Raw genomic sequence first — 27,742 nt, forward strand, 5'->3', positions numbered from 1 at the left:
AGTCTTTTTATAGTCTGGAGAGGAGCCTAATGACCACCAGCTGAGTGCAATTACCTCCTGTACTTGCGCAACTGTTCCTGACGCCTATTAGCTCTTCGATGCCAGGCATCCAGGAACAACTCACTACTGGCCTCCGGATCACTCTCCCTTGTCTCCTCCCCACTGGTCCAAGGCTCAGGCACCTCCTGGAGGCCAACCAGCCTCTCTGCGCCCTGCTCCGAGTCGGAACCCTGTCCAGGGTCCTCCACATCCTCCAGAGCCGACTCATAGGACCCCTCGCTGTCGGAGTATTGTGGCAGCTCCAATGGCTCCTGCTGGGCCACAACAGTTCCTATTTTTTCTACTTGCATTTTTTATGTGCTTTCTAACTGCTAGGTTGGCAGAAGCTGGGACAAGTAATGAGAGCTCACTCCATTACGCAGCACTAGGGATTCGAACCACCAAACTGCTGACCTTTCTGATTGCCAAGCTCAGCGTCTTAGCCACCATGTCCCCTACGTGCAGCTAGAACAATATATATTGTTGGAAAGAAACGATCCGTTAAGTTAGTTAATCTTTACTCACCACGTTGGAAACGTTGGGGGATGCTCCCCTTTGGAGCAAGATCTTGACAATAGAAAGGTTTCCCATGAAGGAGGCCACATGAAGAGGAGTGAGGCCCGACTGTCAAGAGAAAAAATGGGAGAAATAAATGAATTCGAATTCTGCACTTGTCTCCGTATGCTTTTCTACACTGCGGTTACAAACTGTCATTTACTTGAGGCCTGCTCTATAGGAATCAGTAGATTCCTGAACCCATGATGCTCTGTTACCTCCGTCACTGCATCGATGGAGGCCCCCGTCTTCAGAAGAAGTTCCATCGCCCTGATGTGGTTCTTCTTGCAGGCTATGTGTAGCGGAGTGAAGCCGTTCTGCAGGGAAAGGAGACCACTCAGTGATGCAGTTGTCATAGGAAAATTTCAATAGGAAACGAAGGCAACAACCCAAGCAATAATTCTTACTTTAAGATCAGAGGTTTACTGTTTCTAATAATTCGGAACATTAGAAATGAATAGGTATAAAAGATATAACAGCAGGAATAGAATTAATAAGCCATTGCAATGGGCCAATGAGAAATAGCAACTCCTACATGGACTGCTATAAATCAAAGGGCCCTGAGCTGATCTTGAATCCTATTTTTATAGTGTTCCTCTAGCCCAGGGGTGTCCAAACTTGGGAACTTTAAGACTTGTGGACTTCAACTCCCAGAATTCCCCAGCCAGCTTCACAACTTCACTAACTGACACTTTCCATGAACACCTGTGTACATTACTTTCCATTCCTCATTTCCAACCATTTCATTCTTCCTGTTTTAAACAAATCCATAGGAGTGCATCAGTGGTGGGATGCAGGAGCCACGCCCCAGTACAGGTGTACCGGAGTCTGCCCGGAACACCGGACAGCATTCCGGTACAGTGCTCTGGAGGGCCCACCTGCCTGTCCACGGTCTTTTAAGTCTTCGGCGCTTCCACAGACGGCGCATACAGCGCCTGAACGATGCTCCGCTGAGTAGCTGGAGCGTCCTGGAGGCGCTAAGATGCATGTATGTGCTGTGCGTGTGTGCACTGCATGCATCCATGTGGACACCACCGGGTCCGTTCCAACCATACCGGTTGGAACAGAATCCAAAACCCACCACTGGGGTGCATATTTTGCAAAAAAAAACAAAAACATATTTCACAGTTAGCAACAATACAGCAGGATTACAAATATTTCTGGTTAATTTTGAAACCATCCTAGCTGAAAACTTTGGTTCATATCTCTTTCTTCTGTGGCCTTCTATTATCCATAGGACTTATTGAATCTAATAGATCCATAGGCTATATTTCTTGATTCTCACACAGTGCAGGTATCAACCCGGCTTCACCTCATTTTCCTAGCCTCTACTCACCAGGGCCCGTGCGTTAGGCTTGGCTCCTTTATCAAGCAGGATTTTGGCCACTCGGTGGTGGCCGCAGTGGGCAGCCACATGCAGTGGGGTCAAGTGATCCAATGTGATGTCATCGATGTCGGCGTTATACTGCAGCAGAAGCCGCACACAGTCCAAGTGGTCACCTTGGGAGGCCATGTGGATGGGGGAGAGGCCATTCTAGAACAAGGAAAGGAGGATGAGCAGAGCATGCCCTTGCAAGGGGTACTTAGGGAATAGGTAAGTGTGCAAACCAGCGTCTGCATTTCCTGCGTCGGATGAGGAGAGTGCATCTTTCTCCTCCTGTCTTGGCCACTTTTTAAGATAAAGGTAAAGGTTCCCCTCGCACATACCGTATGTGCTGGTCATTCTCGACTCTAGGGGTCGGTGCTCATCTCTGTTTCAAAGCCAAAGAGCCAGCGCTGTCCAAAGACATCTCCATGATCATGTGGTCGGCATAACTAAATGCCAAAGGTGCACGGAACGCTATTACCTTCCCACCCAAGATGGCTCCTATTTTTTCTACTTGCATTTTTACATACTTTACATGCTTTCAAACTGCTAGGTTGGCAGAAGCTGGGACAAGTAACGGGAGCTCACTCCGTTACGCAGAGCTAGAGATTCGAACCACCGAACTGCCGACCTTTCTGATCGACAAGCTCAGCATCTTAGCCACTGGATCACCACGTCCTTAGTAAGCCACTTTTTACAGAGACACAATTGAGAGCGTTTTAAGAAACCACATCCCTATTTGGTTTGGTGACAGCAGCGCTTCCGATAGAAAGTCCCTACAGAGAGTGGTGAGGACAGCTGAGAAGATTATAGGAAGCTTGTTTCCTGTGATTTAGGATGCTGCTTATAAGCACTGTGTGCTTAGAGTTCGAAGCATTGTCGGAGACCCCACACACCCACGTCACGGTCTGTTTTTGTTGCTCCCCTCTGGGAGGAGGTTTTGAAGTATTTCTAACAGGACTTCCAGATTCTGCAACCACTTTGTTCCCTAGGCCGTCTGGTAATTTCGCAAGATTCGTTTCTCCCATCGTGTACATGTATACAGTATTTTTCCAGGTTTCTCACCTTGGTCTTTGCTTGGATGGGTGCTCCGTGGTCCAGCAAGATTTCAGCAATTCGCAGATGCCCATTGCGGGCGGCACAGTGTAATGGGGTCAGTTCATCCTGTAGAAACAGTAGCACTTTAAAATGCTTGGCATGAATAAATACATATTTTATAGGTTTTATACCCTGCAATGCTGTTGTTAGCACACCAACTGAGTGCTGATGGAAGCACCTAGTCAAACTTGTAAGGTAAAGGTTCCCCTCGCACATATGTGCTAGTCGTTCCCGACTCTAGGAGGTGGTGCTCATCTCCGTTTCAAAGCCAAAGAGCCAGCTCTGTCCGAAGACATCTCTGTGGTCATGTGGCTGGCATGATTAAACATTGAAGGCGCACAGAACACTGTCACCTTCCCACCAAAGGTGGTTCCTATTTTTCTACTTGCATTTTTACATGCTTTCGAACTGCTAGCTTGGCAGAAGCTGGGACAAGTAATGGGAGCTCACTCCATTACACGGCCCTAGGGATTCGAACCGCTGACCTGCCGACCTTTCTGATCGACAAGCTCAGTGTCTTAGTCCCTGAGCCACCACATCAAGTCAATCTTGAGTGAACCCCAAAACAATTTAGCTGGGTCCGTTTTTCTTGGAAGGAAGACCCAGGGAAAACCCCGGAGTGTCTGAAAAGGAGAGAAAACATTCTAGAAAAAAGCCATTTTCCCATGATGACTGATTAGATTTAACATTTAGCATGGTAGGATCCACCCTAGCTGGGTACTGAAGGAAAGGAAAAAAGCAGCAACTATTTTTTCTTCTTCTTTTTTGTTGTTGTCAAGTTTGAATGTCTGTTTTTGTTTTGTTTCATTCTGTTCGTTTGTTGTATTGTTTCTCACAAGTATTTCTAGAAAGGACTAGCAGATTTTGCAATAGCTTTGTTCCCTAGGCCAGGGGTCGGCAACCTTGAACACTCAAAAGAGCCACAAAGGTCCTAACTGGAAGCTCCCACTTCCCCCACCATAAAGTCTCCTCCTTATGTGGCGTCCTTTTTCCTCTGCTGACCAGAAGTCCAGTTCCCCCACCATAGAGTCTCCTCCTAGCGCAGAGTCCTTTATTCCTCTACCTGTCCTAACCGAAAGCCCCATCGATCATGGAGCCAACCAGTGACAGGGAGCTGCAGCAGAGGGATGAAAGAGCCAGATGCGGCTCCGGAGCCACAGGTTGCTGACCGTTGCCCTAGGCCATCTGTCTGGTAAACTCTCAAGGTTGGTTTTTTCGCCATACAGATGTATACATTCGAAATAAGAGTATATTGTTTCTCCAGGTCATAGAATATATGTGGGCATATGCATATTTATTTATTTATTCCTTCATTTATTCTGTCATGGTTACCGTATTTTTCAGAGTATAAGATGCACTTTCCCCCCCCCTAAAAGAGGGTGAAAATTTGGGTACTCCTTATTCATCAAATGTAGCCCCACTCACCCACCGGCCCCCATCCTTTGGCCTCTGCCTCTAGGAAATTTACCTCCTTGCAGGAAACAGAAAATGGGGCTTGCGGAGGCGGCAATAGGCTATAGCAATCCCTGCAGCCTGAAACAGCTGATGATCGGGAGGCCCCTGCTGAAATTGAAAGTGAAATTTGCTGTTTACTGCATGGAGGAAAATTGCTGTGAGGCAGAGGAATCTTTTTTTTCTTGTGCTAATCAGGCTGTTTGCTGTTTGCTGCAAGCAGGTAAGTCAATAACTATAAATGCCTATAGAATGTTCAAATTATTAGACTTATTTTTTAAAGACTGCTTTATTCTTGTTCTAGACAGCTTAACAAAATGAAGAAGCTTTTTAAAATAAATGCTTGATCTGAGGAGGCCCAGTGCTATTGTATCTTCTTTTAAATAGCAGAGAATGATATATAGTTCCACATCAATTTTAACAGCATCTGCACAAGTATAATTTGAAATGTAACACCACAAACAGTGTTTATCATCTGTACTGTTTGCTGTTTGCTGCAAAGAGGCAAATTGCTGGGAGGCAGAGGCAGATTTCCCCCCCCCCCTTGTTTTCCTCCCCCAAAGTTAGGTGTGTCTTATATTTCGGAGCATCTTATACTCTGAAAAATACAGTATGTGGTATATATTAGAGGTGGAGACCCTTTGAGAGCTGTATGCAATGAAATTTCATTTTTAATGTATGCCAATTAGTGTACATTCAAAGTGACAATAAAGTTATTCTATTCTATTCTCAGTTACCCCTCTAGATCTCCCTTACCAACTTCCCTCTGAAGGGACAGGCTGTTGTGCTCCTTGGCAAACATCGCACTTACCTTGGTGCGAACCTCAATGTGAGCTCCCCGGTCAAGCAGCAACCGCACCATTATGATGTTGCCGCGTCGAGAGGCGATATGCAGTGGGGTGATGCCATTCTGTGGGGGCGGGGGGGGGGAGAAATGAAGTTAATGTCAGGCCTGCAGCCATCTTTTCTTTTGGATCTTTGGCCTGCCACACTTTCTATTATTCTGCTATGCATTTTCTATTGTGGGAAAATGGGAGGGGTAATTGTACGGAGTTAGATGATAAGTAGCCATAAAAATATTCTTTCTAGAAAGCCAAGGTCATCCTTTGTCTCTGCACCTCTGCACCTGGCTGAAACAGGTGGACTTGTAGGTGTGGGGGCAAGATGGGTGGGGAAATCTGGGAAGCTTTCAGATTCGGGTTTTCCCAGATGTGCCAACATGGTTCTCTTAATAAATGGGAACTTTGAGCAATCCTTTGCCTCGGACTCTGATTTACTTTTGGATGCTATTTGGAACCCTGACACTTGTGAACTTCAACTCCCATAATTCTGGCTGGGGAATTCTGGGAGTTGAAGTCCCCAAGTCTTAAAGTGGCCATGTTTGGAGACTCCTGGTCTAGGACCAGGCTCTGCTGGAGTCAAAACTGGAGAAGAAGAGGTAGTTCTCTTCTCATCATCTTTCAAGATGGTTAAGGGATTGGTGGCTTCCCGGAGGCTCAAGGAAACCCTCCGGAACCTGGGGAGGGCAAAAACTGGGCACACCCACCCAGCAACAATATAGAGAACCAGTTGCTAAAATGTTTGAACCCCACCCCTGCTACAAATGTTCTCCTTCATCAATAAAGTAGTTAGCTTGACCTCTCCACACCCTTGGCAATTTGAAAGTGAATGGACTTCAACTCCCAGAATTCTCAGCAATTCTCTGCTGGCTATGGAATTCTGGGAATTGAAGTCCCTATACACCTGGAAATTGCCACAGTTAGGAAACTCTGCAACATTGGCTTGGGCTCTGCACCTACCTGGGGGGTGAAATTGACACTTGCTCCACGGTTGAGTAGAAGCTGGGCCACGTTGAGATTCTCGTAATGTGCTGCGATGTGAAGAGGGGTGAAGCCAGTCTGTAGAAGAAGAAGGAAGGGGAAACAGTCAAATACCCTAGGACAGTGATGGTGAACCTTTTTCTTATGGCGTGCCAAAAGTGTCTGTGTGTGTGTGCCTTGCAAGTACTGCCCACACCAATTCAATCCTCCCCGCCCACTGTGCATGCATGCACGACCCCTCCCCAGGCCCTGGAGGCTTTCCTAAAGCCTGGGGTGGGTGAAAACAACCTCCCCTGCCCTCCCTAGAGACCCTCTAGAAGCCTGAAACGGATCATTTCTGAACTTCTGAAGCCTGGGGAGGGAGGGTGAAAAATGGCACCAACAAGCCAACCGGAAGTTCGGGAACAAACTTCCAGTTGGCCCATTGGGCCTATTTTTTGGCCTCCCTAGCCTCCGGAGGCTTTCCTGGAGAAAGCAAAAACAGCATCCCCGACCCTCTAGAAGGCTGAAAATCAGCTGGTGGGCATGCATACCGGAGCTGATGGCTGGCGTGTCAGCAAATATGGCTCCACGTGACATCTGTGGCACGCATGCCATAGGTTCGCCATCATGGCCCTAGGTCTCAGCCAGTAAGAAATACAGGGTGGATTCCCACATTGTCATCTTGCTCAACACAAGGACATCCCATTCACTCCATGCTGAACCAGCTCAGTATAAGCACCTCTCGCTATTTTGGAGCATTAAGTGCTAAATGGTTTCCTTTACTAGTAGCTACTTTACACAAGGGATTGATGTGCACTTCTGAGGCATCCCATAAAGATAATCGACCACAGGCAATCCTCAACGTATGGCCACAATTTCCTTCGCCAATCTAGGTAGTTGTTAAATGAGCCACCCTCCATTTTTATGACCTTTTTGTGATGGTTATGTAGCAAATCACTGCCATTTTCAAAGCGAATCCCATGTCATTAAGTGAATCAGGCTTGCCACATTATCTTTGCTTGTCAGAAGCTAACAGAGAAGATGTAAAATGCTAATCACATGACCTCAGAACACTGCAAATACATGCGAGTTATCAACGGCCTGAATTTTAATCCTGTGACTGCCAAAATGCTATAAGGGTTATTGTTGTGGCCCGCCAGCTACCAGCAGAGCTGGCGGCAGACTCGGACGATGAGGAGGTTGGGGAGAAACCTGGGCTGGTCCTGGAGTCTGGGGAAGGCTCTGATGAATGCTCTGCATCGGAAACAGAGATGTGGCCAGGGGCGTCCGGCATTTCCCAGCTGCCTTTGGAGATAAGTGGGGAAGAAGAACAGCTGGGGCCTGTTCCAGATACGCGTATGCGCAGACCTGTTAGGAGAGGATAACAACTGAAGACAAGGGGCTAATTCAGGAAGAAAGGCACATATGGAGGTTGAATGGCTCCTCCCTGGCTGGGGAATAAATAGAAGCAAAAGGGGAGTGGTGGTTGTAGAAGACAACAATTCATATTTCTGTCAGAAGATTTGCTTATTGTGGTTCGTGGCTCAGAGACTTCTTGCCAGGAATTAATTTCCAGCTTTGCGACTCAAAGCTCCCGCCCTGGCAATTATCCAAGGACTGATAAGGTATGATTGTAATTAACCGTTGCAAGTATTATTGCCTGGACTTTTCTGTGGGTGGATGCCATGAATTCACAGTAACTAAATAAACAGGAGTTTTTCAGAACAAGGAATCTGTTTCTTGGTTCTTCGAAGGCTGGGTCAGAACAGTTATAAGTGCAAGGACCAGTCATAAGTCCATGTTTTGGTGCTAAATGAATGGTTTTTACATTGAGGATTACCTATACATTAAATTTCACACTATGAATCCTCTTTTTGGATGCATCTATAGGTATATCAATATATGCAAAACAGCTGACCTTGGAAAGGACATCGGCGTTGGGGTCATTTTGCAAAAGCACGGCAGCTGTTCGCGTGTCATCGTTACGGGCGGCTATGTGTAACGCTGGGAGGCGCACCTTCCCCTTCGTCCCGTAGTTAATCAAGTGGGCCACCACGTTTTCGTGGCCTTGCTGCAGAGCCACTGCCAAGGGGGTAAAACCATCCTGCCAGAGATTGAAGAAAGGAAAGCAAAAAGTAAGAAAATGGGGAGGGACCAACCATTTCATTAATTTAACATCTGTTTCCTGAAATTCCTTGAAGGCAAGAGGGAGCATCCTGGCCCTTCAGCCCTTGTTTATAAGGACCAAAGCACCATAATTCTGGAGACAAAAATTTAGGTACATCATGCAAAGATAGGAACAGGGTGAGAAGAACTGTGTGTTTTCTTTGCCCTTCCTCAAGAGCTGATGTTTTTGTTGGACAAAAACTTACACGTAGGAAGATAGGAAGAGGAGGGCCCACTTATTTAAACACAACATCCACGAACATGCTTCTCAGAGCCAAAACATGGAAACAAGGATAAAAATCTCAGCAGGAAGAGAGAAGAGGGGCTGATGTCGCAACAACATGACATGTGATCTTGGAGCTCCAAGATCGCAGTCGATATTTCTGCTGCTGGACAGTCCTTTTGGACCTGAACCATCCCGCAAAGATGGTGATAGAGAAGAGTATGTCCTGCTGATCTCAGGGACACCGCAAAGTCCCTGATTGATCTAGGAGAAGCTCTTATTTCTGACAACAGAAATGCAGCCATTTAAGCTGCTGAAGTTGGGACAGAAACAAAGCGGAAAGAGAAAGTGTGTCGAATTGGTGAGGAAATTTTATTATTAGAAAAGAGACTACCCCCCCCCCCCAAAAAAAATTAAAGCTAAATTAAAATTGAAGACAGAAGAGAGTAAGCAGCTAAATTAAGTTACATTAAACTTAGTGTGTTATCGTTTTTTAATTTTTCTTTTTATGGATGGAATTTTTGCAAATGTTCCCTATTTTTTAACCCTAATGGATTAGTTTTTCTTCTTCTACTTTTTACTCTTTCTTATACCTATGGATTAAAAATTTCCCTTTTTTTACAATGCTTGATTGGATTGTTTTCTTTCTCCATTTAAGAATTGTTTTTCTTTAAGTTTGGAACATAAAGAAGATATAAAGAGGAATATAAAGAGGGCTGTAACAATAGAGGGAAAAGAAGTAACACTGCCACTTAGAGACTGGAGGCTTGGAAACATTGTCTTTTCTTTTTTCTCTTTGATGATTTGACACTTCAAGGCTTCTCAGTTTCTTTACTGAAAGTGATAGTAGGAAGAGCACAGGTTATTTACACAGGTGTTCTTTGGGAGTTCTATCACCAGTTGGATTGGAGGGAAGACTAAGCCTTGACTTGAAAGATTATAATGAACTTGCTTGAAATTTAACAAAAAGCCTTGAATGCTATAATGGCAGTGTTTACAAGTTGGAAGAATGGTGCAACACGAAAAAGAAACTATAACATTACAAATGATTATGTTTGAAATTCAAAAAATACTAGTAGTAACAGAGAAAATTGAGAAGAGATTGGAGAATATAGAATACAAAACAGAAAAATTTGATGGAAAAAATGAGGATGGTTATCAAATGAATAAAGTGGAGGACGGAGTTCTAAAAAAAATTTCTAAAAGAAAAAATGAACAAAGAGATAAGAAAATTGTGGATACTGACAACAAATTGAGCATGGTTGGAAATGGCAAGAGCGGAATATGGAAAGGGGAGATAGATGGACTGGAACTCTACCGCAGATTTCAAAGTATAGAAGAAGAAAAGAGAAAAAAATTGATGGATGTAAGGAGAGAAATCTTGACAGAAGCACCAGTGATAACCAAAGACAAACTGATGGAAGGAGCAGATGGAGGGTCTCAAGTTTTTATAAGATATGAAATGAACAACAAGTTGCAAAGAGAAGTTCATACAAGACTTACCAAGAAAGTAATCAGAATACTAATGCTACAAATGGCAGAGATATAAAACTGCACTATTACTGGAAAAATACAGGTTGATGTAATGAAAGTGTATAATAAAAATTAAGTTAAACTTAGTTAAATTTAGAGTATTATGTATAAAATGAAGTGATAATAGTTATAGTCAAATAATGATTAATAATGATAATAATGCATATATATATTAGTTTGATAATATGAAATTTTATATAAACTACAAATGGAGATTCAAATGGAGGTTTAAAAGCTTTGTTATTAAATATAATCAATTTTTATTTAGAACATGTTATAAAGATGTAATGTTATTGGATGATTTTAGGAATATCTAATGGAATGCCATTATATAATTTATATTTAGAATATTTCATATAAAAGGATGTATAAACAATCATAGTCAAATGAAGGTTGAGGTACAGTAATAGTAATATAGATAAATATATTTGATTTAAAAATATGTGATTTGATATGAATTGTAATGACTATGGAAGGGACTTTCTACAATTTGCAATGGCAGATGGTTTTATGTTTTTTTTTTTTTTTTTTTGTCCGTTTGGGTTTGTTTAAAAATTTAAAAAAATGTTTATAAAAAAAATCTCAGCAGGAAGGAAAAAGAAAGCGGTTAAGCACAGAACACCCTATAAGAAAGTTTTATCTGAATGAGATGGGCAGCAACCATCAAACTTTGCAGCGTCTTCTCTCTCTTTCTCCTGCTCTCTCTCTCTCTCCTTCTCTCTCCCTCACACACTCTCTCCCTGTCTCCCTTTCCCTCCCTCACTCTCTCCCTTACATTTCTCCTCCTCTCTGTCTATATCCCTGTCTCTCCCCATTCGCCTCTCCCTCCCTCCCCCTCTCTCCCTCCTCTCCTTCTCTTTCCCTCTCTTCTTCACACCTCACCCTCACATTCTCTCCCTCCCTCTCTCTCCCTTCCTCCCTTTCCCTCCCTCCCTCCCTTCCTTACTCCCTCACATTTCCCCCCTCTCTCTCCTTCTATCTCCCAGTCCATCTCCCCACCCCCCTCTCTCCCTCTCCCCACTCCCTCTCTCTCATACTCTCTCTCCCTCACTCCCCCTCTTTCCTCACTCTCTCCCTTTCCCTCTCTCTCCTTCTCCACCCTCCCTCCCTCTCTTCCATTTTGCTTAACGACCAAGTCAGAATGGAACCAGGTCACTTTAACAATATGAGGGTGTCTTAACTCTCCAAAAACCCCAGTTCTTTTCCTTTTCAGCATTTGCCATGTGACCTCCTATGGTCTCCCAGCAAACAATGGCATCCTCTCGCTACCAAGAACTGCCTTATTTTTAGACTCCTGGCCACATCCCTTGGCGACCAAGTGAGCACCTGACCCTGGGCTTGCCCAGTTCCTTTTCCCACATCTGAACTGGGGAGGGTGTGTATGAAACAGCAGGGACACTTCAGGTGGTGTTAGAACAAATTCCCCTGCTAATAAGCAGCCTCTAGTAGCAACGAGGTAAATAACATATGGGAGAAAGAAGCAAGAAGTGAGTGGGCTCGAATCGTGTCTGTATGTATATATTTCGCATTCACGTTGGAGAGCAAAAGCATTCACAAGAATTCTATAAAGGTTGCTCATCTGAATTCAGAAAGACTTGTTATTTTCTCGACCCGATGACAGTTGGTGAATTCTCTGGGGAAAGATACTCACCTCCGTAGCTACATTTTGGTTAGCACCATTTTCAAGTAAGAACTTGACAACTTCCAGGTGATTCTCTTGGGCGGCCATATACAGCGGCGTGAAGCCTTTCTGCAAAGAGAGAATCAGCCGTGGGACATCAAACACCATACAAATAGCACAACCGACACCGGTGAGGAAAGGCACAGAGAAACTGCAGGAACCGGGCATGGCTAGTCAAGTGAAGAAAAGGACCAGGGGAGACAGGATAGAAGTCTTCCAATATTTGAGGGGCTCAAACCAGGGATGAAATCCAGCAAGTTCTGACAGGTTCTGGAGAACTAGTAGTGGAAATTTTGAGTACTTTGGAGAACAGCAAATGCCACCTCTGGCTGGCCCCAGAGTGGGGAAGGAATGGGGATTTTGCAGTATCCTTCCCCTGCCACGCCCACCAAGCCAGGCCCACCAAGTCATGCCCACTACCGATAGTAAAAAAAAAAAAATGAATTTCACCACTGGGTCAAACTATTTTCCAAAGCACCAAAAGGCAAGACAAGAAACAATGAATGGAAACTCACCAGGAACAGAAGCAACCTAGAACTAAGCAGAAATTTCCTAACAGTGAGAGCAATCAATCGATGGAGTGGCTTGCCTCCCCTAGTCCTTCTTTTCTCTAGACTAGACATAATATCCAGTTCCTGCAACCATTCTTTGTATGTTTTAGCTTCCAGACCCCTAATCATTCTTGTTGCTTGAGCAGACGGTTGGACTAGAAGACCTCCAAGGTCCCTTCCATGATCGTATGATAAGGGGCCAGAGTAGGACTGGAGGAAAGCAACAAAGATTATTAGGGGACTGGAGGCTAAAACATATGAAGAATGGTTGCAGGAACTGGGCATGTCTACTTTAATGAAAAGAAGGACCAGGGGAGACATGATAGCAGTCTTCCAATATCTCAGGGGTTGCCACAAAGAAGAGGGAGTCAAGCTATTCTCCAAGGCACCTGAGGGCAGGACAAGAAGCAATGGGTGGAAACTAATCAAGGAGAGAAGGAACTTAGAACTAAAGAGAAATTTCCTGACAGTGAGAACAATTAATCGGTGGAACAACTCACCTCCAGAAGTTATGAATTCTCCAGCACTGGAAGTTTTAAAGAAGATGTTGGATAACCATTTGTCTGAAGTGGTGTAGGATTTCCTGCCTAAGCAGGGGGGGTTGGACTAGAAAACCTCCAAGGCCCCTTCCAACTCTGTTATTCTATTTATTGCTTTGGTAGGTTGATTTTAGCTTTCTCTTAAATTGGTCATCACTGCAGAAATTTTAAAATTTAAACAGGGCTTCTGGTAAAACAGCCCACAGGTTTCAATCTCAGCTCTGATCCTGCAGAGCCAAAGAAACCGAAGGAAAGGAACTCCAAAAGCTCTAAATGGGGGGAAAAACCCAAAATATAAAGAAGAATCTGAATATTACTTTATATGGGATTTATGTTATAAGTGGCTAGAGGAAAGAAAAAAAGTAGGAAAGCAAAAAAGAAAAGAGGAAAGCTCAAGAAATCAAAAAATAACTACAAAACCAGAAAATGAAGAACATAGAAATATGAAATAGACTGTAGCAAATAAATAATAGGAAATTGATATAAAACGAGTCAAATGTATGTATATAAAGGTTGTTATATATAGAATGGAGAAAAAATGTGTGTGTGTGTGTGTGTGTGTATGTATGTATGTATGTATGTATGTGTGTATATGTGTGTGTGTGTGTGTGTGTGTGTGTGTGTTTTATAAAATTTACATGTACGGATAAAAGAATCACAACAGATATGTAATAGAAGTGTAATGTGTTGCAAAGATATGGTGTTTGCATAAAATAAAGTTTTTTTAAAAAACAGCAAATCCCCCCCCCCCACGTTCTAGCAGATGATGAAATCAGGTGCCTGGAATCATTGGCTGTTTACTCACCTGCTTATCTATCTATCTATCTATATCTATATCTATATCTATATCTATATCTATATCTATATCTATATCTATATCTATATCTATATCTATATCTATATCTATATCTATATATCTATATATCTATATCTATATCTATATCTATATCTATATCTATATCTATATCTATATCTATATCTATATCTATATCTATATCTATCTATCTATCTATCTATCTATCTATCTATCTATCTATCTATCTATCTATCTATATTCAGCAACTTATGGGGTGGTGGTGTTTGTTTTAAGAACTGGAAATCAAGAGGGGAGTTTCATGGTTTTTGCAGCCAAATGCAAGCCCTCTTCCTCTCCTTTTGGGAAGATGACTCACAAGTGTGACTCGCAATCAGGATGGAAAAGATTGCTGCGAAAGGTGGGGGCAGGGATGACATTTACTTGCTGCTCTCGGCCAGAACGACAGCCGTCCAAACATCTCAAAAGAGTGAGCCTTTTTTCTAGCTCCCCTCTACCCTGTCGTTCTCCCCCCCGCCCCCCGCTCTCTCTCTCCCAGCCATCTTATTTTCGTTCCCTCTCCCCCATATTTATCTGACCTTCGGATATCAACTTATGTAACCCAAAAATGCAGGATCCCCAGAAGGGTTTAGGTGGAGACTATGCTGCCCAGAACCAGCAGGGGGTGCAGGTGAACATTCTCTGTCCTGCTTGCTCACCCAACAGAGAGGATAGGCTGATCTTCTCTCTGTCCATCTAAGAGACGCCTGGAAAGCATTTTTGACGGATGTCTCAAGCTCTTCTGGTTGGTTGGGTGGCAGAAAGGCAAGTGAACTTGGCAAGTTTGGCTGAGAACAGCTGGTGCTCCTCAAAAGCTCAGTGGGATACAAGGAGGATGCTGGACAGATGCCTTACAAGGCCTTGGATCCAGCGAGAATTGAGAGACTCCGAGCAAAAGAGCAGGAATAATGCAAAAGTAAACGTAGTCAGAGATTTATGTGAGTGTGCAAGCTATCCATCCTTTCAGTCCATGGAAGATATTATAGAGAGACCTTGATTTACAACTGTTAATTTTCACAGTTACAACAGACACTGAAAAAAGGAGGACTTAGGACTTAGCATCTCTGTGGTCACATGATCAAAATTCAGACCCTGGGCAACTGGCGTGTACCTATGACGGTTGCAAACTCCCAAGGTCATGCGATCCCCTTCGGATGAAGAAAAGGCCACGGGAAAGCCAGATTCACTTATCAATATCCAGGGGTCAATTGTGATTGTAAGTCAAGGTTCTACCCGTACAAAAAAAATACTCTGTGCAAGTTCTCGCTCCGCAGAATAAGAAACCAACCCTTTCGCTACTTGAAATCAGCGAGTGTTTCTCATGCTGGCTGGGGAATTCTGGGAGTTGAAGTCCCCCCCTCCCATCTTAAAAGCGGCTAAGATGGAGCAATGCTGTGCTAGAACATAGGAGAAGCAACCTAGGCACCTAAGGACACATTTATGAACTACTACTCCCAAAGTTCCTTGCTCATGAGAGCTGAAAACCAAAACTCTACAAGGGAACAGATTACTATGAGGCAGGGGTGGGCTTCAAAAATTTTAGCAAGGGGTTCACTGCCTGGTTGCTGGGTGGGCGTAGCCTAGTCAGCCTCCTGTACTAAAATGGGGGGCATTTTTGCCCTCTCCAGGCTCCAGAGACTTTCTTCAAGCCTCCGGGAAGGCAAAAACAACCTCCCCTGGGCTCCGGAAGCCCTCTGAGGCCAAAAACTTCTGGCACTTCCCGAATTTCCTGAAACTTCTGGAACCTTCCTGAACTTCCGGTCGGCCCATTTTTCATCCTCCCAGAGCCTACGTGCATGCCCTGCACTTACCTGTCACCCAAAACGGGCAGTATGGGGACTCCTGGGAGGGGAGGGGTGGGCGGGGCCAGCCAGGATTGGGATTTGGGGGTTTTCCGAACTGCACAGAATCTTAGCTAGAGATTCTCCCGAACCCCTGCAAGCCCCCAGCAGCCTACCCCTGCTATGAGGCTCCTAAAAACCTTGGGAACATTTCCCTGTGTTCAGAAGTGGCTGCCGTACGTGTCTTTTTTTTTCAGGTGGCAGAAGAGGAAAATTATTCAAAGCATTGAGGCATACTCCTTCAGCTTCACTCATTGAATATAGCATTAATTGGATTTAAATGTGGGTGGAAATGGAATCAAAGCTAATTTCATTAGCATCTCTGCTCTCTCCCCACCTGTTTAGAACCCAGCTCTGGCCTCAAAGGAGTTTTTAAAAAGGAGTTGAATAGAATAAGGAAAAAGGGAAGATTCTCAGTCATCTAGGTCATGGTTGTTTCAAAGGTGTATTTTTTTCTTGTTCAAAAGACTGTTGGTTCTTGTAGAAGGGGGAAGAAAACGTTTCCCTTCTAAGCCAAGAAGCTTCATCCGTTCCTCAGAAGTGAAACATTCTCTTCTTCTTACTCAAAGAAAAAACAATTATCAGGTTGCATTCTGAAGGGGAAAAAAATCCTTTGAGAAGAACTGAAAATTCATCTAAATAAGGACTTTTTGTTCTCATTTTGGTTTTCTTCAACTCGTATTGAACTAACAAAGCAAGTGAGAAAGGAAATGAAGAATGATAATCTTCCCTCCAACAATGAAGAGGCTGCTCTTGAACCAAATACATGAAAATCAGCTCACATATCTAAAATGGGGGCCAGAGCTGCAGGTCAAGAGAACAATACAAGATCAGGACCAGTTAAAAAGCCATTAGTTCACCCACTGCATTGAGCGGCTGAAAAGTAAGAGGGCGTTAGACTGGATCCTAAGTAACTTCTTTGTGATTTTCTTTTAGGAAGTTCTTTTCCTTTAAGGGGGACCGCCTGTCAACTCTGAAGATGGCCTAGCCACGACCATCTTGGAGGCTGCAGCATTGCCACACTGGAGTTAAGGGATAGGGAGGGGGGGAGAACAAAGATAGCTGGGGTTTTGTAGCCAAAACAAAATAGTTTCCCCTGAGAACCAAGGACATTCCCACAAGTGCCTGAAGAGAGGAGGAGTAAAGTTTCCAAGCAACCGGACGGCACCTTGATTTGACCATGTGACTCACTCCCCTTTTCTGTAGTGGCACCATGACTTTCTGAATGGTCTCGGAGGAGGCTCGCCTGGCACCGACCACTTGTGGGGATTCTTACCTGTGATTGTGCATTGACATTTGCCCCAAAGTTCACCAGCTCCCGCACGACATCGTCTTGCCCTGCCAAAGCAGCAATGTGTAACGCTGTGTTCCCTTTCTGGGGGAAAAAAAGCCAGAACGAAGGCAAAGAATTATAATGTAGCCTAAAAGAGAATCTCTTTTTAAAAAAATAAAATAAAAAAGAGCAATGAATGTGATGAATCAAGAACAGCGACTGTCATTTTGTACTGAAAAGTTCATTGTCACAACTCTGTGTTTAGCCTAGATTGGCACGTTGTTGTGTGTACCAAGCTCTTGAATATATCTACAATTCTCAACAATTGTATCCTAGTTGCATTGACATCAGTGCCTTCCAAGAATTTTGGACTTTCTTTAGAGAAGTTATGGGCAAGGTTTGGACACCTTCAAGGTGATTTGATTGATTGATTCTTTTTTTTTCTTTTTTAGTTTTTTAATTTTTATTTTATTAAATGTAAACAATCCAAACATTCTGTGGAATAACAATTCAAATTTACAATCATATTCATTATTTATCTGTTTCAGTTTTAACACCAATACTTTAAATATCTAATACTATAACAATCTTCTTCTTAATTTATTTAGCTCTGTTAATTATGTTAATTCTGTAGATGCATTTTTACACAGCTAATTTTACTTCTTACGTTTATTCTCTAACCATTGAAAAAATCATTCCCTTATAATATAATAATCAATTTATTCTTTCTCTTTAATTGCCAGTGTTAATCTGTTCATCTCTGCACATTCTAATATTTTCCTAATCACATTCTCCTCTGTGGGAATCTCTTCACTTTTCTAATTTTGTGCAAATACAATTCTAGCTACTATTATAACATGAATGATCAAATATACATTTTCTTTACTATAAGTTTCTGATTGATTGATTGATTCATTCATTCAATTTCTATAGCCATCCATCTCAATCCTACTGACTCTGGATGGTGAACAATATCACAGTCACTGCAATTCTGCAAACTTTGAGAAGTAGGGTGAAGCCCAGACTAAAATGCATTTATTAAAAGTCAAGAGTATAGTAAATAAAAATAAAAAAAGTTTCTTGCCCAGACATAATCATAATGAAATCCCTACTTTCCTTTATGGGGAGGAGATGGTGCAAATTTGTTTGGAAATGTTCAAAGATTTTGGCATTCTGTTTTCTGCCAGCATGACCACTGAGGAAGATTCTGGCAGTTTGGTTTGGGACAAACTCTTTGCGTTGAAATATTTCTAATCAATCAAGCCAATGTATCTTTGTCCCTCCCCCTCTGGAGACCGAGGTGGTATTCAGCCAGTTCTGACTCGCTCTGGCAAACCAATAGTGGAACTTTCGAGTAGTTCGAAGAACTGGCAAATACCTCCTCTGGTTGGCCCCGCCCCATCTATTCCCTGCTTCCCAAGTCCCAGCTGATTGGCTGGGTCTTTTTCTGTTGCCCTGCACTGGAGAACAGAGCTGGAAAGCAGGTTAGTGGGGTGGGGAGGGAATGGAGATTTTACAGTATCCTTCCCCTGAAGTGGGGAGGGAATGGGGATTTTGCAGTATCCTTCCCCTGGAGTGGGGAGGGAATGGGGATTTTGCAGTATCCTTCCCCTGGAGTGGGGAGGGAATGGGGATTTTGCAGTATCCTTTCCCTGGAGTGGGGAGGGAATGGGGATTTTGCAGTATCCTTCCCCTGGAGTGGGGAGGGAATGGGGATTTTGCAGTATCCTTCCCCTGGAGTGGGGAGGGAATGGGGATTTTGCAGTATCCTTCCCCTGGAGTGGGGAGGGAATGGGGATTTTGCAGTATCCTTCCCCTACCACGCCCACCAAGCCACGCCACGCCCACAGACACGGTAGTAAAAGAAAATGGAATCCCAACACTGCCTGGAGCCTTTACCTTGGTTGTTGTTTCCAGCACAATTTCTTTGTGCAATAGCTCAGCCACCATCTTGACATGCCCCTCCTTAGAGGCCAGATGTAAGCCATTCAACCCATTCTGGAAAAAGAAGAAGGTGTGTTAAACTATGGCTGTTGTGTTAGCTCACTGTACTATGCAACAGATTCAGCCTGGACAGGGTAAGGGTTTGGGGATGGGTAGGTGGGTGAAGGTAAACCAACAAAAAAAAAGACACAGTGGTTGCATTAACACAGCACTTAGTTATTGGATTAAACTATTTTCTGAAATCATGCAACACACTAAAACCATAAACTAGCTAAACAGGCTGGGTTTGCACAGAACACGTATGTCGTATATTGCAACACAGAGCCGACACACTCACACAAAGCCAAGGTTAAAACTAAGCTTAGCTTACTGTACACATGCAGCTGCTAAGTCTGGGTAAACCTGTTGTGCAAACACAGCCTGTGTGTGAGACAAGAAAAAGAAAGAGAGAGAGAGAAAGGCCACATTCACACAACATGCTAAATTGGGACAATGCTGTAACTCAAGCGTCCCGTTTGGGAGAAGTCACAGGTTTACCAACCCAAAGTTATTTTAGCCTTGTGTTCTGTCCGTTGGGCAAATCTTGGATCCTGGATCACTTTAGTCCCCATAAATTAAGCTCTCTCAGCAAATGCAGCCAAAGGAGCAGAGCAGAGGTGAGTTCCTTCCAGTTTTGACCAGTTCGCCAAATAGGTAATAACTCGGGCTGCCCAAACCAGTTCTATCGCTGCCGGCACCATCTTGATTTTCAGTTCTGCCCGTACACAGAACAATCTTCATTGCAGAAATTTAATTTTTTTTTCATTTTCTAAGGTTGTGCGCATGCGCAGACCTTTTTAGGTGCAAATGTGCACACGCATGAAGCAAAAAAAATTGTGTGCCGAACCGGCAGTAATGCCGGCAGCAACCCACTTCTGGAGCAGAGGGAGAATTGTGTGTTTTTTTTTAAATGTGCTACTGTATTCCTGCAATACATACTAACTCATTGTCACTAAGGTGGGTTTCATATAATTTTACCACCAGTTCGCTGCACACTGGAAATGTGACTGTGCGCATGAGTACGTGCTTCATTTGTGTGTGTGTTTATACACATGCTCTTTGCTTGTGTGTGCGGCTTGCACGCATGTGCACGGCTTCAAAAACATGGCTAAAGAGGATGGCATAGCGCTGGGGCATATGGGCAGGGCCCACTTGCAGGTCCAAATCAGCTTAATATCACCACGAGCTGTCACACATTTTGCAAGAATTACATTTTGCATTTTCAACAGCGGCACCTGCAAAAAGGGGGGGGGGGGAGTGTCTCAAAAAAATCTGGATAGGAGGGTCACATGAGTCCTAGTTCATTTTTACATGCTCTGGGTCATGTCATACACATGCGCTAGACATTCACAGACCTATGGTAAGAATAATCACAATCACAATCCAGATTCCATGGTAGTGGATCTGGGTACTTGAGAGACCGCCTCCTGCCGATTACCTCCCTTCGACCAATTCGATCGCACAGACTGGGCCTCCTCCGAATCCCATCTGCCAGTCAATGCCGACTGGCGACCACACGGAGGAGAGCCTTTTCTGTTGCAGCTCCGACCCTGTGGAACGATCTCCCCGCTGAGATCCGTACCCTCACCACCGTCCAGACCTTCCGCGCAGCCCTCAAGATCTGGCTCTCCCAGCAGGCCTGGGGATAGGTTCCTAATTCACCCGCCCGAGTGTTTGATTGTTGAACGAAAGTTGTGTTTTACTATTTTTTCTTTGTTCACATTTTGTTTTGTTTTTGATGTTGCACTTCCCTCCCTTGTGATTGTGAGCCGCCCTGAGTCCCCTCAGGGAAAAGGGCGGCCTATAAATTTTAATAAATTCTAAATTCTAAATTCTAAATCACCCTCCCATCCATCCCCGCACAGTTTAACTTCTCCTTGTGCCATAAACCTGAATCTTTTTCAATTACTTGAAATTACTTGGCTACACCTAGAGTATTGCATCAGTTTTGGCCCCCACACTATAAAAAAACATTGCTGAGACTCTAGAAAGAGTGAAGACTTCAACTCCCAGAATTCCTCAGCCATGTTAACAAGAACAGAGTTGGAAGGGACCTTGGAGGTCATCTAGTCCAGTCCCCTGCTCGAGCAGGAGACCCCAAACCCTTTCAGGCAAATGGCAGTCCAATCTCTTCTTAAAGCCTCCAGTGATGACGCACCCACAATTTCTGCAGAGAAGCCATTCTAGGTTGCTTCTCTTCTTGATTTGTTTCCACCCATTGTTTCTCATCTTGCCTTCTGCTGCTTTGGACACACAGAAATCCAGGATGTAGAATTCTGGGAATTGAAGTCCACAAGTCTTAAACTGACCAAGATTGGACCCTCCTGATCTAGAGTAAAATGAGGTTGGGTACTTCAATACCTAACTAGACATGTTACCTTATCTTAGCCTGAACCAAGTTAAAAAGCACAATTTAGTGAACACAACTGTGTTTTACTCATCTGGCTTAGTAGTGTTACATACATCTGTTGTAGAAATGAAATGACTACTATGGAACACCAGCCAATTCAATAGAGTCCTAGCTTCTATTAATGTTCTGTGGTACTAGCCCAGAGGTTGGCAATCTGTGGCTCTGGAGCTGCATGTGGCTCTTTCATCCCTCTGCTGCAGCTCCCTATCGCCACTCGGCTCCACAATTGATAGGGCTTTTGGTTAGGACAGGTAGAGGAAAAAGGATGCAGCACTAGGAGGAGACTCTATGGTGGAGGGAGAACTGGACTTCTGGTCAGCAGAGGAAAAAGCACACTGTGCTAGGAGGAGACTCTACGGTGGAGGAACCAGACTTCTGATCAGCTCCTGAATTGAACGGGGGGCTTCCAGTTAGGACCTTTGTGACTCTTTGAGTGTTTAAGGTTGCCGACCCCTGGTCTAAACCAGGGGTCGGCAATCCATAGCTCTGGAGTTGAATGTGGCTGTCAGGCATGCCTCCTTCAATATCCAAGAAAGAAAAACCTCAACTCCATGTTAATAAAGTACTTTTACTAGATATGAAGTGAAAGCAACTAGAAGGAAAGCAAGATTTGAGCCAGAAAGGCGGGAACATATGCATATCAAACGTTTACCCAGCACCCTCCCCCCAATTCCCCAACCCAGTGTCCAATCTGCAATTTCCTAAGGTGTCATGTGGGGTACATCTTCAAACAGCCTCATCAAGTTGGTATGTGAGACGGTTGGCCTTGACCAAGTCCAAACATCAGCCACCAGCATGCACAGAAGATGGTGAGAACAAAACTCCTCCAGTACAATATTATTCCCTTCCCCAATACCAACCACCCCCCCACCCCCCGGTTCCTATGGCAGCCGATAGTAAGCAAGCGTAGCAAAGCAGCCGTAAGCAAATAACCAAAACAGAGGCTGACAGTGGCTCTTTCATCCCTCTGCTGCAGCCCTGTCGCTCAAAATATACGTCACAATGTGCAACATCAGCCGTTTATTGAGCTTTTCAACCCCCGATAGGCCAATTATAGATGAATGCAAGAAAAGTTTCAGAAGAAAAACAGAACATTTCATGGTATGTGGGCAGATTCATTTGCTTTCACTGCTGCCATGCTTAATTAACAGCGTTTTTCGTTTGCTGCAGGTGGATCATTTACGTTTGGCTTTTTGTTTCATAAATACGAGGAAGACTCAAATAGATATGGAGTATTTTATTTGAAAGAAACCTTCAACCGAGCATCTTTTTTCCCTGGAGTTCAAAATGTTATATGCAGTGTTACCTTCATTTTAGATGTCAAAAGGGTTTTGTGGCTCCCAGTGTTTTCTTTTGCGTGGGAAACGGGCCCAAATGGATTTACTTTGAGTGTTTAAGGTTGCCGGCCCATGTACTAACCTGACTGCAATTCCTTTTCCTTGAAGTCGTGGGTCTCACCCTACTTGAGTCTAATGTGCTGGGTGAAGCCAGCCACTCTGCCACTCTTACTTTTACAAATACACACGCATTTCCATTTCATTATGCAGAAAAGTCCTTCGGCAATCCATGTTTTCATTTTTTCTGTTAACTGTCAGACATCTAAAGCCTCCTGCGACAGAAGAGTGATGCCCGATGCTGGTTTTTCTGGCACTGATGAGGATGGAATCAAGGTTTGATGCAGATGGCAATGACGGTCAGATGGTAGGGTGGAGGCCACTGGCCTTGTGGTCTAGGTCTGACCACATGCATCCCACTTTCATTGTATACAGGACACATGAGGTTGGACCTTGACCACAAGTGTGACATGCCCCAGAGTAGACAAGACAAAGGTGCAATCAAACTATGGGACAATGATGGGAAGAATTGACCATGGAAAGGTAATGAGGTCTTCACAAAACACACTTGAGGATTTCCCAGGACTGGTGAGCAGTCAATCCCATGTCACGTTAAATACATAATCTAACATTATGCTTCTACGCATGTTGTCTTCCTACTGTTCCCATGCTTAGTTGATCCCAGGGTGCTGTCCATACTAATCAGCTGAGCAGATTTACTTCCAGGTCAGCTGCAAGGCATCTCAAATAAACAATGATTACTCCTTTGAGATACTAGCGCTCTGGAAAACTTGGGGGAGGCTGATTGATCATTGGCAGGACCTTCTCTTTCGCTCCCACCTTCCAGCTTCTTAAGCCCCTTTGAAGAGATCCAGCCACCATTACAAATTGCTACTTATATCCCATGAATTTTCAATACCGCGGAGGAATGGTGGCTTAGCAGCACTGCATCTTCCCTCCACAGCAACTGCTTTGATTTTTTTTCCTGCCCCAGAACTCAACACAGAAATGCACACAACATGCCATTTTACAAAAATTGAATGGACAACACACAAATGAATGGGGAGAAGGTTGCATTCTTTGATAGGTTGAAGGACTCGAAGTAAGCTTGGCTTTCTTTGCATTTTAGGGCCCACATCAATGCATCAAATTATAAATTGGCTTTGAGCTGCTTCTGAGAAATTAGAAAGTGAAAAAGGTGGTGGAATGCAAGTATTTTCAACATAAACTTCCATTACTGGCCTGGAGCCAGTGTCTTTTCTCAACACACCGATGTTTATTTTTTCGCGCCAAGCACTGGAAACCCATTTTCCAAAGCAAAATGTCCACAGCAATTATTCCTCCTTCCCTATCTCCTTTTTCCCTTCCAGGGGATCACTTTCCAGACTATTTTTTTTTGCTTTTTCCTTCTTTGCCATTCAGACAACTTACAACAGATAGGATGACAGTGCTACTAATGCCCCACACTCTTTTTACCCCCCTCCCCTGTTCCAATGTGTAATGAGAGCTCATGTCTGCTTTGAATGACAGTTTATCCTGCTAGAGAAGGAATTCCCTCCAGAAAGTATTCTTGCAAGAATACCTTCTTACACATTGGCAGAAAAAAATCAGAACATCAAATACAAGCTGAGCAGATATGACCTCGCAGATGACTCCCACCCTGCAAAGACCGTGGAGTACTCATCTCAAACAATCTAAGCGCCAGAGCCCACTGTAACAGCATTGCCAAAAAAGGTTTAAGAGTTGTTAACCTAATCTTGTGTAGCTTCTTCTCCAATAACATTGAACTGCAAACTAGGGAATACAAAACATTTGCTAGACCAATCCTCGAATACAGCTCATCTGCCTGGAACCCGCACTGCATATCGGACATTAATACAATCGAGATATTTCACGAGAAGAGTCCTCCATTCCTCTGCTCGCAACACAATACCTTATGCCACCAGACTTGAAATTTTGACCTTAAACCATTTATAACTATGTCGTCTTCGATCCGACCTAAGCGTAGTACATAAAATTATCTGCTATAACATCCTACCTGTCAATGACTACTTCAGTTTCAACCGCAACAACACTTGAGCACACAATAGATACAAACTTATGGTAAACTGCTCCAAACTTGACTGCAGAAAATACGACTTCTGCAACAGAGTGGTGAACACCTGGAATGCTCTACCTGACTAGGTGGTTTCTTCCCCAAACCCCTAAAACTTTAACCTTAGACTGTCTACTGTCGACCTCACCCCATTCCTAAGAGGTCTGTAAGGAGCGTGCATAAGCGCACCAGCGTGCCTACCATTCCTGTCCTAATTTTCCCTTGTATTCATATTAATTTCATGTCTACATAATCATGTCTATACTTATAGCTGTTATCTAATTCATCCTTGACAAAATAAATAAATAAATAAAAGAAAAGAAAAAGAACCGTTCCCACAAGGCCTCCCCCCTCCCCCTCCTTCCCTCTCTTGCTTGCTGGATGCATTTGAAAGCAATCTCTGCTTCTGCTTCATTTTAATGACAAGCTTTCCCAATTATGCATAAACAGCAGCTGCCTCCAGCCCAAGGCTTGCATGCAAGCTGGAAAGGGGAGAGAGAGGCGAGTTCCACATCTCTCCCTCTGCAGATAAACAGGCCCAAACCACAACCATATACAGTAGGTTCATGCCTCAAAAACGACCAGGAGGCTAGGTCAGTTCCTCTAGGAGAGAATGCCACCAAACTGAGCAGCCAGATCCAACCCGTGGGGTTCTTAGATCTGGTTCATGGGGCCACCCTGGAATCAGCAAAGGACGAGCCCGCAGTCCTTCTGCCAGCAAAAAAGGAGATTGGGAGGGCTGCCTGTGGCCATCCTAAGCTCTGTTTTCTCTGGCAGGGAGTTGCAGGAGGTTGTTGCAGCTGAAATGGAACTTGGGAGCCCGTTTTCGCTGGCAGAGCACTCAGGATATCCCAGGCACCCCTGACACGAGTCAGGAGTGGGCTTCAAAAATTTTAGCAATGGATTTTCTGCCTGGTTGCTGTGGAGGCGTGACCATGATGGGCATAGTCCATCTCCTGCACCATGGTGGGGGGGCGTTTTCACCTTCCTCAGGCTCTGGAGGATTTCCTCAAGCCTCTGGGAGGGTGAAAACGCCTCCCCAGGCTCCAGAAGCCCTCCGGAGGTCAGAAATGGGCCCATTTCCGGCCTCCTGGAACTTCCAAGAAAACTGTTTTTTTCCCCTCCCCAAGCCTCCACGCAGGCCCTGCACTTACCTCGCATCCAAAATGGGCTGCGTGGAGATTCTTGGGAGGGGAGAGGCAGGGTGGGATGGAGTGGGCAGGGCCAGCCATGGATGGGATTTGGAGGTTCTCTGAACTGGCCAGAACTTTAGCTACAGATTCTACCAAACCTAGGCAAACCCGTAGCAGCCCACTGCTGACACGAGTGATGTCAAGCTGGCCACACCCACTCTGGCCATGTCCACCTCAGCCCTCCAAGGACAAACACAAACCTGATGCAGCCTTCAATGAAATTGAGTTTGACACACCTAACAGAGGGAGATTCTACTCTCTGACAGCAAGGCAGTCAGCCATAGAGTGTGCACTGCAACAGCAAGACAAGGCCCTCAAGTAAAGGTCAAGGGGAATGGCATAATTTGCTATCTACAGATTGAGAAGATTAATTACAAATTGTGAGGTGTGAAATGCCAGCTTCTCTTTCTTGCACAGTCCGCACAGAAAGCAGTACATCCCCAAGGATTCGGGAAATGGGATCTTAAATAATGTTTCCATTCCCACAACATAATTATTTGGGTCAACGAAAGACCCAGCATTTGCATTTGTGCAGCATCCTTAAGTGGGTCAGGAATAACTTCCACTTCTTATTGGGGGGTTTTGTTGCTTACTAGAATGTAACCTTGTTTGGTGAGTTAGTTTATGGTTCAATGTATTGTGTAAATCCAGATAATGGCTTGATTCAGTATCCAGGTTTCTGGAGAACTGGTAATGGAAATTTTGAGTAGTTCGGAGAACCAGCAAATACCACGTCTGGCTGGCCCTGCCCCATCTATTCTCTGCCTCCCGAGTCCCAGCTGATTGGGAGGGAATGGAGATTTTGCAGTAACCTTCCCCTGGAGTAGGGAGGGAATGGAGATTTTATAGTATCTTTCCCCTGCCACGCCCACCAAGCCATGCCCACCAAGCTACACCCACAGAACCGGTAGTAAAAAAATTTGAATTCCATCATTGAAGTGGAGGTAGTGTCAGACCTGGAACCAGGGGTGAGAGTCAGCTGGTTTGGACCAGTTTGGGCGAATTGAATGCAAATTTTACATCTGGTTCACCGAACCAGTAGTTGAAAGGATTGGCTGGATCCGACCACCCTGCCTTGCCCCTGCCCTGCCCCGTCTCCACATGACCTGTTTTGGATGCCAGGTAAGTGCAGGGCTGTTTGCATTTGAATCCTTTTAGAAGGTGTGGGAGGTGGAATGGATTTCCAGAGGGAAAATTGTAGACTACAGGAATCATTTGCACTACTCAGGTGACCCTGAGGACACAGATAAACCTCCAAGTGCTTCAATGACCCTCTAAAAGGATGCAAATGACCAGCTGTCTGCAAGGAGTATCAATCCTTCCATTCTCCACCATCCTGTCAGAGCTGAGGAAACTTCTTGGATGAGAAGTGAAATGTCTTCAAAAGAAAAAACAAATTCCAGTTGCCTCCTGAAAAAGCACCTTTGGGACAATCATGACCTGGATGACTGAGAATGTCTAGACTTTTAACTATACAATTTGGGATGAAGACCTTTCGAATGGTGTGGGAGAAGGAATGGATTTCCAAAGGAAAAATTGCAGACTACAGGAACCATTTGCACCGCTCAGGTGACCCTGAGGACACAGATAACCTCCAAGTGGCCTCAAAGACCCTCTAAAAGGATGCAGATGACCAGCTGTCTAGAAGGAATAGAAATCCTTTCATTCCCCACTATCCGGTCAGAGCTGAACAAGCTTCTTGGATGAGAAGTGAAATGTTTTCAAAAGAAAAAAACAGGGAAGTCTAGTTGCCTC

The 27,742-nt window shown here is 44.3% G+C and overlaps 1 protein-coding gene across 4 annotated transcripts in view; it reads right to left on the minus strand.

The window, feature by feature from the left end:
• ANK1 (ankyrin 1) overlaps positions 1 to 27,742 on the minus strand; it is a 202,709-nt gene that overhangs the window by 72,064 nt on the left and 102,903 nt on the right. The window contains exons 3-12 of one of the 4 annotated variants that reach the window (XM_087706092.1): positions 18,872 to 18,970; positions 16,976 to 17,074; positions 11,886 to 11,984; positions 8,231 to 8,416; positions 6,310 to 6,408; positions 5,322 to 5,420; positions 3,026 to 3,124; positions 1,931 to 2,128; positions 813 to 911; positions 565 to 663 (exon numbers count right to left, since the gene is read on the minus strand). In XM_087706092.1, coding sequence (XP_087562218.1) covers positions 565 to 663; positions 813 to 911; positions 1,931 to 2,128; positions 3,026 to 3,124; positions 5,322 to 5,420; positions 6,310 to 6,408; positions 8,231 to 8,416; positions 11,886 to 11,984; positions 16,976 to 17,074; positions 18,872 to 18,970 — 1,176 coding nt within the window. Of the gene's footprint in view, positions 1 to 564; positions 664 to 812; positions 912 to 1,930; positions 2,129 to 3,025; positions 3,125 to 5,321; positions 5,421 to 6,309; positions 6,409 to 8,230; positions 8,646 to 11,885; positions 11,985 to 16,975; positions 17,075 to 18,871; positions 18,971 to 27,742 lie in introns of those variants that run through there. The other 3 variants (XM_087706088.1, XM_087706089.1, XM_087706090.1) reach the window with 3 other exon arrangements.

Source organism: Thamnophis sirtalis, unplaced genomic scaffold, assembly GCF_051295495.1.
Source record: "Thamnophis sirtalis isolate CommonGarterSnake01/CBP01778 unplaced genomic scaffold, rThaSir2_p1.2 scaffold_2, whole genome shotgun sequence".
Lineage (NCBI taxonomy): Eukaryota > Metazoa > Chordata > Lepidosauria > Squamata > Natricidae > Thamnophis > Thamnophis sirtalis.